Genomic DNA, 14383 nt, shown 5'->3' on the forward strand with positions numbered 1-14383 from the left:
CATGAATAACCAGATACCATCATATTATCATAGTGAATCCAACATACCTCATACATTCACCTACTTCCCACAATAATCACATCATGTTCAGACGCATAAATTCAAATCAACATCATAAAATACATTCATCACAGAAATCATACAAGATAAATATATTACAAATAAAATAACAATAATAAAATATTACTATAAATGGTCATCGTAGAAGAATCAAATGTTTGACAATCATTAAAATAATCTTAATACATAAAAATTCTTGGGGAAACAAGAAGTTGAATCTGGCAGAGCCGGTTAGACAACTTCTAATCCTTCCAGGAAGATGCAATAAAAATTAAATAGAACAGTAAAAGTTCTGGGGAAACAAGAAGTTGAATCTGGCAGAGCCGGTTAGACAACTTCTAATCCTTCCAGGAAGATGCAATAAAAATTAAATAGAACAGTAAAAGTTCTGGGGAAACAAGAAGTTGAATCTGGCAGAGCCGGTTAGACAACTTCTAATCCTTCCAGGAAGATGCAATAAAAATTAAATAGAACAGTAAAAGTTCTGGGGAAACAAGAAGTTGAATCTGGCAGAGCCGGTTAGACAACTTCTAATCCTTCCAGGAAGATGCAATAAAAATTAAATAATAAGAATAATAACAAGTTTGGGGAAATAAGAAATTGAATCTGGCAGAGCCGGTTAGACAATTTCTAATCCTTCCAAAATACAAAAATAAGCAACTAATAACATACAAATGACATAACATAATCAACATCACATTTTACAACTATCACACTTGGATATCAACACCAAAGCATACTCTCATTTAAAATTCAAGATCATACAGAAACAAAATACTCCATATTCAAGATTTAAGATCAGACAAAAGCAAAATATAGCATATTCAAGACTCAAGATAATACAAAAGGAAATACTCAAAGTTAGCTCCCCTTACCTCTATTGCAGACTTAATTTCCTTCTTTGAAACAGTTCTCCGAAAACTTCCAGAATTCCCCCTTTGCAACTAAAAATTTCTCCAACTCTCTTCTTTCACAAATTTTTCTATAATTTTGGTGTAAGTTTCAGCCTTCCATCCCTTGCTATTTATAGCCAAAAAAATTTACTATTCATTTTTACTATTCATTTTTTTACTATTTATTTTTACTATTCATTTACTATTACAAAAATATTATTTTAAATCAAATTCTATCTGATCCACCTTGCACCAACGTGGCTTACTTATCACTTTGACACTATTCATTTTTTTTTACTATTCACTATTTACTATTCACTTTACTATTTACTATTCACTTTTTACTATTCAATTTTCTAAAAAAAAAATCCTAAATAAGTTATCAAAAATTTGAACCTCTCATTCTAGAATTACTAAAATTTTATATCCAAAATTTACATTTTTCTATCCATTAAAATTATTATTACTAATAAAATGCTAAAATTTACTATTATAAATATTTTTCATGAGTCTTACAACACTAAGATAATGTCCTCTGTCCTACTCAAATTACATCACATCTTAAAAAATAAGATATAATTGAAATTATTTAAAGTCTAAGAACCAAATTAAAATTTTAATATAAATATGGAAATCATTGGAAAGTTTAAACCAAATTTAATTTTGATCGTAAGAAGAGACAAAACAGTGAAAATAATTTAGAAAAAAAATGAAACGCTCACTATTATAATTTTTCTTCGCACAATTAATGTTTTCTTCACTGTTATTGACATTTGTTTTATGAGTAATGCTCCTCTCATCACCTCATATTTTTTCTACACCTTTCCAATATTTTTTAAATTTTAAATTTATTTTTTTTATTTTTTACTTTTACTAAATTTACTTTTTATTTTTAAAACCCTAATCCTACTTTCTTCTCACCTTCTCTTTTACTTTCAGCAGCAAGTCCTTTTCCACTATCACTTTCTCTTTCTTTACCTTAATTTTCATTTTTATTAACACAATATTTTTCCTTTCCTTTCAAATTCCACGAGATTCACCGAACACCCAATGATCATCGAAGAAAAGCTCAGCTCCTGCGACTTAAACGGTTTGGTTTACAACGACAAGGATTATTTCCTAGCGGTTTAGAGTTTCAAGTTTAAGCATAGATTTTCAAGTTTGGTTATTTAAAGACAAGAAAGTGGGAAATAAATTTTTAGTAGATTATATTATGAAATTATGATACTTCAAAACTCATAAGAAGTTATAAATCTTTTAAATTTATATCATACAGAATTTTCTTCTTCTATCAAATTTTGTGTTAACGGAAGTGGAAATTAAGAGAAAGAGAGAAAATAACATTGGAGGATGGGGACTTGATGATAAAAATAAGAAGGAAAGTGAAAGTAAGAGAGGATTGACATTGGGATTCTAAAAAATAAAAAATAAAATTGATAAAAGTAAAAAAAGGATAATATTAAAATTTAAAAAAGATTGGGAGGGATCACTCTTGTTTTATTTAGTTTTATTTGGCAAAGAGCCCGTATAAAAGAAGATTTTTTTACTTCCTAGATATAAGTGAAATTAGCCTTTGGTAGAACCGAGAGGCGCACATGTATAAAAAATTAATAATTATGAAGTTAAGTTTGAATAAAAAATAATAATAAATAAATTTATTATGAATCAAACAATAATTGTACTTTACGTATTATCAAATGTAACGTATGCTTTTTTTTAAATGTCTTTTTATACTAAACCACATTTTTAATTATATTGAATACATTTATATATTTATAGAAGATATAAGCAAACTAAATATTATCAAAATGTAATTACAAAAAATTTATCAACCTGAATTTCATCCAAAAATCTAATTATGAAGTTAAGTTTGAGAAAATAATAATAATAAATTTATTTTAAATAAAACAACAATACAAATTTGTGTGTACGTTTGTGCAAAATAAATTTCATACAAATTTGAGTGTCTAATGACAATAATTTTGAATGGCAATGATTTGTTGGTTAGTTTTAATGTAATTACAATAAAAATATATTTAAATACATAATTCTTCATGTTTAAATTTATCTTGAACTTGAAATTTAATTACATTTTGATGTTGGAAGTTTGTTCTTTTGGGAATAGACATATTTAATCTGCTGATAGAACTTTGACGAGTTGGGAATATCTTTAGTTTGTTTTCTTAAAAGAAAAGTCATATCTCATTCTTCATCAATTTACCAATATAAATATAAATATATATTACAATAGACTGCTGTACAAATTAAGGTAAAATTACAACTATGAAAATTATCTATTTAGGCTAATAAATATCCTAAATATAATAAAATATATAATAATCAAATATAATAAATAACTCTAATGATAATATTTCAAGTATAAGCATCTCGAATAGAGATTTAAATTCAGTTTTTTTTTTAAATATTTTTGTAAAAGTACCTGCTAATTGTAGCATGGTAGGAACAAATGAGAGATAATCAATGTCAATCATCATCTTTATGAAGAAAATGAAAATCAATATTAATATATTTAGTCTTTTTATAAAATACTGAATTTTGAGTTATATATAATACTGATTCACTATCATAATATGATTATAACCTTTAGAATTACTAATTTCAAAAATCACCAAATCACTCTGAGTGATTTTAACTTTCATGTACTTGCCACCATAACACAAAATTTAACCTCTGCAAAAGAATGAAAAACTGTTAATGGTTTATTAGTTTTTCCAAAATATTAGAAAAGTAAATCCATGTGTATGAAAGGAACTACACTGATTTTGCATTCCCAAAACATTACAACTACAATGATTTTGCATTTCAAGAGAACTTACACAAGATGGAGCTAGAAGTAAAGGATGGATGAAATGAGACGAGGGCAACCAAAATATTTTTCATACAAAGAACGAACTTGCCCGTCTATGACCTTGCAATTTCACTCCAACATTACAAAATGTGACATGTGTCCATTACAGATACCGAATTCAATACTCCTTTATATCTCATTTAGAAAAGCAATGATAATGAATGTATGCATACATTATAATGAAATAATTAATTACTCAGAAGGACTAACACTTTATCCTTATTTATTCACTGAAACTTTGGACAGGTTTGTGATAGAGACAGATTTCATTTTTGCCAACCTACAAGGCTTACAACTTTGCCATTCAAGTTGTTATTTTGTTGCACAAGTGCTGGTAGCAGAAAATTTATGGAACATAAACAGCAACGGGGCTCCTTGCCTTAAAAGTGCCATCGTCCCAAATCAAAGAAAAAGAAACCAAGCTTGCATTAATACTTCCTTCAATCTTAAGGGTAAAAGACAGCTTCTGACCCAACGACGAGAAGGCCAAAACACTTGGCAGTACTTGGACATTTAAAGAAGATGGATGTGCAGTTAATATTGCCTTATATGTGGATGTAGCTGATCCAACATTTGTGACAGTTCTACCGAAAGTGACATTGTTGTGGCTTGAGCGAGGGGTTGATAGAGCAAAAGATGGGAGATTAAGGTTGAAAACAGACCCTTTATTTGCTGATGTGCAAATTATATTAGCTCCTGTAATTATTCGCAGCGCTGATGAACTATAACTTTGTCCACACAGAAAACGAATATAATCATATTCAGCAACATTATAAACTAGTCCAGGATTTACTGCCTTCAAAGGATTGAGTTGCCCCGCACCGTAAGAAAATTCAGCATCTACATTCAGTGCAGGATTCATAGGAGTAGCTGCAAATAATGAACGAACAAATTTGGTACTTAACATGTATACTTCGCCATTAAGTTGTACCACAAACAATTGAAGTTAATCTAGTTTTTTTCCAACAGAAAATGTACTTTAAGCTGGTTTCTGCATAAGGTTTTAGGTTATCATATCTTCTCTTTATCTTTATACATTTTTCCTACATTTTTCAAGGGTTATAAAAGGTTGATAACTACATTATATTATATAAATACCAGTTGTCATCAACGCGGATTTTATAGCAGCAGGAGACCAGTTGGGATGAAATGATTTGACGTAAGCAGCTGCTGCAGTAACATGAGGGCATGCCATTGAAGTTCCAGACATTATATTCAAATTTGATACTCTCCTCTCTCCTTTAACACCAGAAATAGGAGTAATCGGCGACCATGCAGCCAAAATGTCAACTCCTGGAGCTGCTATATCAGGCTACAACATCAGCAGAAAAAATAGATATAAGCAAATAAGATTGAATCGGGTGGAATGATTTTACACTGTAACATGAAGTTACCTTAAGAATATTTGGAGTGACCTTATTTGGACCTCTTGATGAGAAAGGAGCAACGTAAGGGGCTGATGAATCTTTTTCTTCGTAAGTCTTGAATATGGTAGCTGCTGGATTACTACAATAATCGATGACATGACATATACATATCAGATAATTAAGACTAATTGATCAAAATTATACAGCACTTATGTATGATCTTTTGTAGATTGATGAAAAGTTTTATACCTTGTTGACTTTAAATAAGAAGATACGGAATTCCCATCACTTGCGGTGATGTGAATTGCTGGCAATGCAAATACATCTGCCCCAACTAAAGGCAATGTACTACTGAATATAAGACCAGCAGCCCCAGAAGCAAGTCCCACGTATGGAGAAGGAGTATAGTCATCACACAAAACAATTTTCCCTTTCACCAAAGCTCCATCCAAAGAATTTTCATAGCAAAATCTAAAAAACGATAATGTTAGAATGGACTTTTGAAAAGTAACAGAGGGAGAGATTAGTAACAAACTATCCAAATAATAAGGTTAAATTACTTTTTTTAATTCCTTCAATTATTTATAAAACTCTACTTGCCCTCTCCATATGCTCAATTTAATCACTTAATTTTCTAACAAAAATCAAATATTGTCTTCTCCATCTAAATATTAAAGTTCTTTGACAGTATAAAGAGGGTTAAGATATGTCAAATATTTTATTAAAGGATATTAGGCATTCAAACATTAGTTATAATTTAGATATTATTATAATTTGTGCACATATCATTCCTTTAATAGATGAAAAATTATAGGATCCTTGAATGTGTGTATATATATATATATATACATATATATATATATATATATATATATGGTACTCTACTCTTTGAAATAATACATCAGAATTATTCTTTAAACCTTTTATTATGGTATCAGAGCCAAACACTGATATCCTCTACAATATAGGAATCAGTGCTTTTTTTCATTGAATATTTCTGATGGCTTCTTCTGATGACAATCAATCGGAGAAACATGATTCTAGAACTTCCGCTGCTTCCAAGAGTTATATTTCTACTACTACCGGATTTGTGACCAAGTCAGGTATATCTAACTCTGCCCTTAATCTTTCTGTTGTTACTAAGGGTAGTGATTGGATAATTGATTCGGGTGCTACTGATCATATGACTTGTGATCCTCATATATTTACTAATTTTTCCTCTAATTGTTCTAAAATTGTTATTATTAAATGGGGTGTCATCTCCTATTGAAGATATATGTATTATATCCCTCTCACCCTCCTTATCGATTCTTGATGTTTTATTTGTTCCTACATTAAACTGTAATCTTATCTCCGTCAGCAAGTTAACCAAATCACATTCTTGTGTTGCCTTGTTTTACCCAACCCATTGTCTTTTTCAGAACATCCATTCCAAGGAGAAGATTGCTAGTGGTAGAGATAGAAGGACTGTATTATCTTGAAAATGTCTCACAATATCAAACCATAAAAAGGATTGTCTTGTCTTGCGAACGATCACGTACAAGATAAAAACAAAAAAGAAATTTGGTTGTGGCATAGACGGTTGGGACATCCCTCTTTTGGTTATTTAAAAAAATTATTTCCATCACTATTTCATAAATGCAATATTTCTGATTTTTTTTTTGTGAAACTTGTGTTTTGGAAAAAAATCATCGTGTGTTTCCTTTAAGCAAAAACAAAACTGATTTTTCTTTTTCATTAATTCACACAGATGTTTGGGGCCCTACCCCGCAATTTACACATAATGAAAAAAAATGGTTTATTTGTTGATGAATGTACTCGGGTAACCTGGGTATATTTGCTTAAATATAAAAGTGATGTGGTTCGTTCCTTCTATCATTTGATTGTTACACAATTTAACACATTAAGGTCATTCGATCAGACAATGGAGGGGAATATTTTAAGACTGAATTAATAGAGTTCATGAACTTTAAAGGCATCTTGCATCAAACTACATGTCCTTATTCACCACAACAAAATGGAGTGGCTAAGAGGAAAAATAGACGTATATTAGAGGTGACAAGATCACTGTTGATAGATGGTAATGTCCCATCTCATTTATGGGATGAGGCTGTGAGCTTTGCCGTTTATTTAATTAATCGAACCCCTTCTAGTGTGCTTAACTTTCGAAGGCCTTTTGATGTGTTGTCTGATCATTGTATCGTTCCTCCCATAGTTTATTTACCACCTCATTTTTTTGGATGTGTTATATATGTTCCCTTGCACCCACATCAACGTACAAAGCTTGAAGAACAAGCGATCAACTATGTTTTTGTTGGGTATGGATCAACTCAAAAAGGTTATCGTGCTTACCATCCACCATTAAGGAAATTTTATATTTCTATGGATGTGACATTTAATGAGCATGAATTTTTTTATGTTGATTCTCCACTTCAAGGAGGCAATGAAAGTGAAGTGCATAATCATGACGTTGGTATGTTTGATTGTGAAGATAAATTATTGTGTGAGGATTTCTGCAGGAAGTGAGCCAATCCTAAATATGGACCCTTCTTTTCTGGATAATACAGTGTCTTTTGATCATAACCAATTGGCTCAATCTTCTCCATAAGTTCAACTTGACTCTTCAAAGGTACCTTTTGATCCTATCTCTGATAATATTAATTTAGATGAAATTGATCATGGAATTGATTCTTGTCTGTGTGAGACCACCAGCACACCAAACACAGAGTCTACTACTGTTCAATATATGCTTCCACCTTGTTCTAACCGTGGTCAACCTCCAGTTAAATATGAACCAGACCTCCAAGCCAAAGTTAAATATCCCATTAGTAAATATGTGTCATCTCACAGGTTATCTCAGTCATATGCATCATTTGTATCTCAATTATCTTCAATTTCTATTCCTAGTAATGTACAGGAAGCTTTGGCAGATCCTAGATAGATCGAAGCAATGGTTGAGGAGATGGCAGCTTTAGAAAAAAACAACACTTGGGATCTTGTGTCCTTACCAAGAGGGAAGAAAATTGTGGGCTGTAAATGGGTCTTTACAATTAAGCATAAAGCTGATGGAACTATTGAGAGGTATAAAGTACGACTTGTGGCTAAAGGTTACACTCAGTCTTATGGTGTAGATTACCAAGAGACGTTCGCACCAGTAGCCAAACTCAATATTGTGAGAATATTTTTGTCGCTAGCTGCAAACCAAGATTGGCCTCTTCTACAATTTGATGTGAAAAATGTTTTCCTACACTGAGAAATTTCAGAAGAAATTTATATGGATTCTCCACCAAGCATGACTGATTCAATTGGAATGAAGGTTTGCAAATTAAAGGCTCTATACGGATTAAAACAATCCCCAAGAGCATGGTTTGGAAACTTTACCATGTCTATGAAGGCTTTTGGCTATAGAGCAAGTAACTTTGATCACACCTTATTTTTTAAGAGAGGAAAAGGAAAAATTACAGCTTTGATTATATATGTAAATGACATGATTGTTACAGGAAATGATCAAGATGAGATTTCTAGTTTACAACAATACCTTGCATCTGAATTTGAGATGAAACAACTTGGAAACCTCAAATATTTTTTGGGTATTGAAGTAGTTAGATCAAAACATGGTATTTTTTTATGCCAAAGAAAATATACTATTGATTTACTATCGGAAACTGGGCTGCTTGGGAGTAAACCAGCTGATACATCAATTGAACAAAATCATAAACTCTTTCAATGTTCAGATTCAGCAAGCATAGACAGAGAAAAATACCAAAGGCTGGTAGGAAAATTAATTTATTTGTGCCATACACGTCCAGATATCACCTATGCAGTGAATGTTGTTAGTCAATTTATGCATGACCCACAGAAGCTTCATATGGATGTTGTTGAAAGGATTTTGAGATATTTGAAGTCCGCTCCTGGAAAAGGAATTTTGTTCTCAAATCATGAAAACTTAAAGGTAGAAGGGTACAGTGATGCAGATTGGGCAGGTTCAAAAGATGATAGAAGATCTACCTCTGGATACTTTACTTTTGTAGGAGGGAATCTTGTAACTTGGAGGAGTAAAAAACAACCTGTAGTAGCAAGATCTAGTGCTGAAGCAGAATTCAGAGGCATGACACTAGGTGTATGTGAACTTTTGTGGATTAAAAATGTGCTATCAGATTTGGGCTTTAAACAAAATGAAGCTATGAGTTTGTACTGTGACAATACTTCGGCTATAGCAATTGCTCACAATCCTGTGCAACATGATAGAACAAAGCATGTGGAGATTGATAGACATTTCATCAAAGAGAAGCTTGAAGCTGGAATAATTTCATTTCCTTTGGCTGATGTTCTCACAAAAGGAGTGTCAAGAAGATTGTTTAATGAGTCTCTATTCAAGTTGGGAATGTGTGATATCAATGCACCAACTTGAATGGGGTGTTAAGATATGTCAAATATTCTATTAAAGGATATTAGACAAATGTTGAGAATAAAAAATAAATTTAATTTGATGATTAAAATGAGATATTGGAAAATGTTGGTACCTCGATGTGGAACTATTAAATCCAGCAGCTGGTGCATCTCCCGCATAAATTAAAGGGTAACTCTTCTGTGTTGGCCTAAATGTATTCAGTGAAATTCCCTGCATATGTTGAGGAAAATCTTTTATGTCACTTTTTTAATATTTAAAAAAAAAGTAAAATAATTTAAAGGGATAATTACATGGAAGATTCGGCCATTGCCCAGTTGGAGATTGGTTAAAAACTTTCTGTCTATGGTGGAAGCAGCCACAGAAATGAACCAGGGTGCAGGACTTGTCATTGTGTAAAGTTGAGGACCATCATTGCCTGCAGCTTGAGAAGTTAATATGCCTCTCTTCATTGCATGGAAGGCTCCTACTGCACATACATCTTGAAAATATTCCACGTGTATGACGTCTGTATATCCCACTGAAAGAGATATAATGTCAACACCATCCATAATGGCTGCATCAAATCCTGCAAGAATGTCAGCAGTTTCACAACCATTTGTCCAACAGATTTTATACACAGCAATGCGTGCTGATGGAACTCCTCCTCTTGCTGTTCCTGAGCCAAGCCCAAACAAATTTGCATTGCTAACAGAGTTTCCAGCAGCAGTTGATGCACAGTGAGACCCGTGACCACTCGTATCAGTTGGAGATATGATGTCCTCTTGGGCGAACACACCACCAAGACGAAAATATTTTGCTCCAATGATTTTGCTATAAACAAATCATGAGGCAAGCATTCATGATAAGTAAATCAATGGTCAGTTTTATCTTTTAATAATTATTATGTTGAAAATTTTATTACTTTAATTTAGGTATATGTGTTGTAGCATGTTATAACAAACATCACTTACTTATTGCAAGTGAAGTTATGGCACGTTCCTTTCCATTTCTGTGGTGGTGGACCAAAGCCTTCGTCGGTGAAGCTTGAGGAATTAGGCCAAATTCCACTGTCGAGTACTCCAACGATTGTGTTACTTTCTACCTTTGTTCTTTGGACATTTTCAGGGAAGCCAAGAAAGTCCCAGGAACTTGATGTTTGGACACTGTGGACTCTATTTGGAATAACGGAAACCACATCATCCCTTCCTGCAAAACATTCCAAATTTTCACAAAATGTATACATCATAATATATAGACCCACAATCATATTAAAATTACCTTTCACTCTTTCTGACTCTTCTTTGGTTAGCCTCGCCACAAATCCATTGAAACTTCTGTAGCTGTGCACCAAAGTATCTGGGGCAAGTTTTCTGGATGGATATATGCCATTTCCAATTTTAATAACGTAATTTTAATTATGAGTTATAAGATAGCTTTACGGTAAAGTTGAAAATAAAAATGAAAGAAATTATAGATTAAACTCTCTATACTAATATTTGAAAAAGTTATAAAATTAATATGAAAAGTTTAGTAAAGAAAATAAAAGAAATTGTGAATTTAACTATCCCATTAAAAAAATATTAATAATTAATATTTATCTATTAAAGAATTATTTTAGTTGAAACACTCGTATTCTTAGATCTAATAGGTTTAATGTAAAGTAATTGCTCTTCTTTTAGACCATTCTATTTCACTCGTAAGTCCTTCAAAATAAGTCAGAAGATTACTTGAATTTGTAAACGTTACGCAGACAAACAAAGAACTATTATTAAATATACAATGTTAAACTAAGCCCCTTAATAGTGTAAATCTGCTCTCTAAGTTGAAGTAGAATCAATCAAAGCCTATGAATTTAAAATGTCTAGTTTTACACATTTCTATAACTAATTATAATTTGGTTTGTAATTACCTTTAATTATTAGAAAATTGTTGTATATACGGGCTCACACGCTCATATATATTGAAATTATTATATGTACGCAAGAATATGAATCGAGTGTTATCCCCCAAACAAAGCAACAATTATATAAAAGCTAACATTTGAAATATAATAAGAAACGAATAAAGGTAGCCATTTTTTATGAATGTTCTTATGAAAATTGTGAGCTAGAATTGTGAAATAATATATGACCTGCTGATGGCACTTTGAACCATACTAGTGTGAAGTGATTCTGTGAGTTCCATGCCCTTCGGATATTCGCCCATATAGACTATGTAAATCTGTATTAGATTACAATATGAACAAGATAAATTAAAAAAAAAAAGATTAATTTAGAATAATAGTCCTACTAGGTTAATTTCATGTGGATGCTTAAAAATTGAGAGTACTGTATTCAACCTTGCATAAAATCATTTTTATAGGTTAATTTCATTCATAAAATCATTTTTATGAATGTTTAAAAAATTCATGAAAAGATATAACTGAAGTATATGTTTGGAAAAGTATATGGGATACATGTTATTTACCTTTCGATCATCTTTAGAAAATGAGGGAGTGAGTAGCAGAATGCATGTAAGAATTCGGAGAAGATGCGACAACCCTAAAGTCTTCATCTTTAGTAATCTTCACAAGAAAGAGGAAAGTGTTTTCAACCTGTAATTTGACAATACATATAATATATCCACAAACTATGAAGGCAATTTTAATATTGGACACAAACGATATTTGGAATGGTTTCTATAGTTTATTTCATAATATTACTAATACAAATCCTTTTGAAGTAGTTATAAATTGTCAAACTTAATACCAAGTATCAAGGATATTTGTTGATGAATAATAACTTATAAACGATTTATCCACCTCATCACAGACCAATAAATGTTATACTGCTGCAATAGACCAATAAATGTTATGCTGCTGCAATAAACCCTATTTGAAAATAGAAAGTAATGTTATGTTGAAGGAAGAGAAGGTTGCTGCCTCTTAAATGAGTGGGAACGATGTCTCTGGCCTTTCTTTTCTCGAATCTTTTTTTAGGGTGGTTTGTAATGTTTTGTTTTATTTAATTTTATTAACAAAAATTAGGTAGATTGATGAGTCAATCTGACTCACCATGAGTTTAATCTGGATGAACCGAGTTTTTAGTAAATCGAGTTTAAAATTGACATTTATCAAAATTTTACATTTTTTTTCAATCCAACCCAGTTCTGATGAACTGGATTGACTCACGAGTTTCAATCCATTTTCACAGCTTTAAATTATAATGAGTGTATATTTGAAAATATTAATTCGGAATTGGGATTTAGAAATTGTATATAGAAGCCTACAGTCATGTATATAAATAATTCGGAATGAAAACAGTAACAATGATCTTACATGAAGTTAAGATGAAAAAATATAGACATTTAATAAGAAGAACATCATATTAATCTGCACAACAAAGTAATTTTAATATACATTAGCAATACATAATAAAGTGATAAGCAAAATGGAATGTACTAAAGAGTTGGTTTTATCATTTTTTATTTTTAGATTATTGATTCTTTTTTATCAATTGTTGTAGTTGAAGTTGGATTAGATCGGGTGATCAATGTCTCCGACCTATTATTTTCTTGCAAGTTTGTTCTTTGGCACATTTTATTCCTTACATTTTAAAATATTGTAAACTTTGTCCTTTAATTATGTATATGTAAATATCAAAAGACATTAACCTTTCACTACGGTTTTAAGTTATTACTAAATGCACATATTTAAAATTATTTTTAACACAATGACCATTTTATTATTTTCTTTATTTCCTATTTTTGTAATTATCTTCACCTTCCTCCCCCAACACCATTTACCTTTTGAAATTCCTCTCTCTCTCTCTCTCTCTAAATTGCGGCATTATTAAAGTTGGAGGATGAAATCCAAGTTAGTTACTGTTTACTAAGAAAAGGGTGTCATTGCAATGAAGAGAACTTTTTTATACTGGATGTGAAGAAAGAGAAGTTGTCTAGGAAGCCAAAATAATAGACTTTGCCTCATTTTTCTGTGTTACTGTGCATGAGACATAGAGTGTCATTTATATAATTTTTTTTTTGTAGAAATATATGTCTCATTTGAAATTTTATGTATCATATCAAAAAGTATTTATAAATTTATTATTTTAAAGTTTTAGATTGGAGGTGAAATTAATTTCTTTTATAAATTAAGAATTGAACTAAAATAAAATAATTATAAATGAAAGCAAAACATGGTAGTATTGCATGATTAATTCAAAAGTCGAAAATTCAATGTTTCTTTTAAGACAATAATAATGTAAGAGATATAAATTGGAAATAGAGAGAGAACCTTGTTATACAAGCTTATGTATGAAAGAATGGAAAAAGAGCATTCTTATAAATATACAACCCAAAGAAATAAGCAATAGAAAATTATTGGGAGAAAAAAAATATAAATGAATAAGGTATTAGAAATAGGAATAGAGAAGAGACATACCACACATGTTAATCTGTCTTGAGTGAGAAATGATGTGAATATAGAGACACTCTTTCTCACCTTTTATAGCCACTACATTGGATGCCATCATGCTCCACTTTTTTCACATTTCATTTCTAAGCACATAAATTAATTTCATAGATCTTTAAAGAAAAAAGAAATAACTTTTACACTCCATATTGGAGTTTCATCATTGTAATATAAGTGTACTTCTTTCATATTTTATATATTAAGCCCTCTTTGTTAAAATAATATTTAGAACAATTTCTTTTAATCGTCTGGTGTGTTGATTTTTATTATAAAATATGGTTAATTAATTAATATTTTTTAGACAAAAAATAAATAAATACTGGAATTGGAAATTGTTTTTTCTATTAGATTTAG

The 14383-nt window shown here is 30.9% G+C and overlaps 1 protein-coding gene across 5 annotated transcripts; it reads right to left on the reverse strand.

Annotated features, from left to right (window-relative positions):
* Positions 1-3932: 3932 nt before the first annotated feature.
* Positions 3933-14097, reverse strand: LOC108336584 (cucumisin). Of its 5 annotated transcripts, none has more exons than XM_052879856.1 (11): positions 14000-14097; positions 12046-12142; positions 11711-11799; positions 10858-10949; positions 10551-10785; positions 9891-10410; positions 9713-9810; positions 5439-5660; positions 5217-5328; positions 4921-5134; positions 3933-4692 (listed from the first exon to the last, which is right to left on the reverse strand). In XM_052879856.1, the coding sequence occupies exons 2-11, from the start codon at positions 12130-12132 to the stop codon at positions 4169-4171; spliced, it is 2193 nt and encodes a 730-aa protein (XP_052735816.1). In that variant the 5' UTR covers positions 12133-12142; positions 14000-14097; the 3' UTR covers positions 3933-4168. The 5 variants fall into 5 exon arrangements, with proteins under 5 accessions (XP_052735816.1, XP_052735813.1, XP_052735814.1 ...); XM_052879853.1 differs by having other exon boundaries at positions 12046-12172; positions 14000-14056; XM_052879854.1 differs by lacking the exon at positions 14000-14097 and adding an exon at positions 12380-12473 and having other exon boundaries at positions 12046-12172.
* Between the last annotated feature and the right edge of the window lie 286 nt (positions 14098-14383).

This window comes from Vigna angularis, chromosome 7, assembly GCF_016808095.1.
Source record: "Vigna angularis cultivar LongXiaoDou No.4 chromosome 7, ASM1680809v1, whole genome shotgun sequence".
In the NCBI taxonomy this organism is placed as follows: Eukaryota; Viridiplantae; Streptophyta; class Magnoliopsida; order Fabales; family Fabaceae; genus Vigna; species Vigna angularis.

Coding starts and splice junctions, on each gene's coding strand:
- LOC108336584 (XM_052879852.1), bottom strand. Junction 10,786..10,857: donor AGAGTCAGAAAGAGTGAAAG/GTAATTTTAATA, acceptor AATGTTTTGCAG/GAAGGGATGATGTGGTTTCC. Junction 9,811..9,890: donor GCAATGGCCGAATCTTCCAT/GTAATTATCCCT, acceptor CAACATATGCAG/GGAATTTCACTGAATACATT.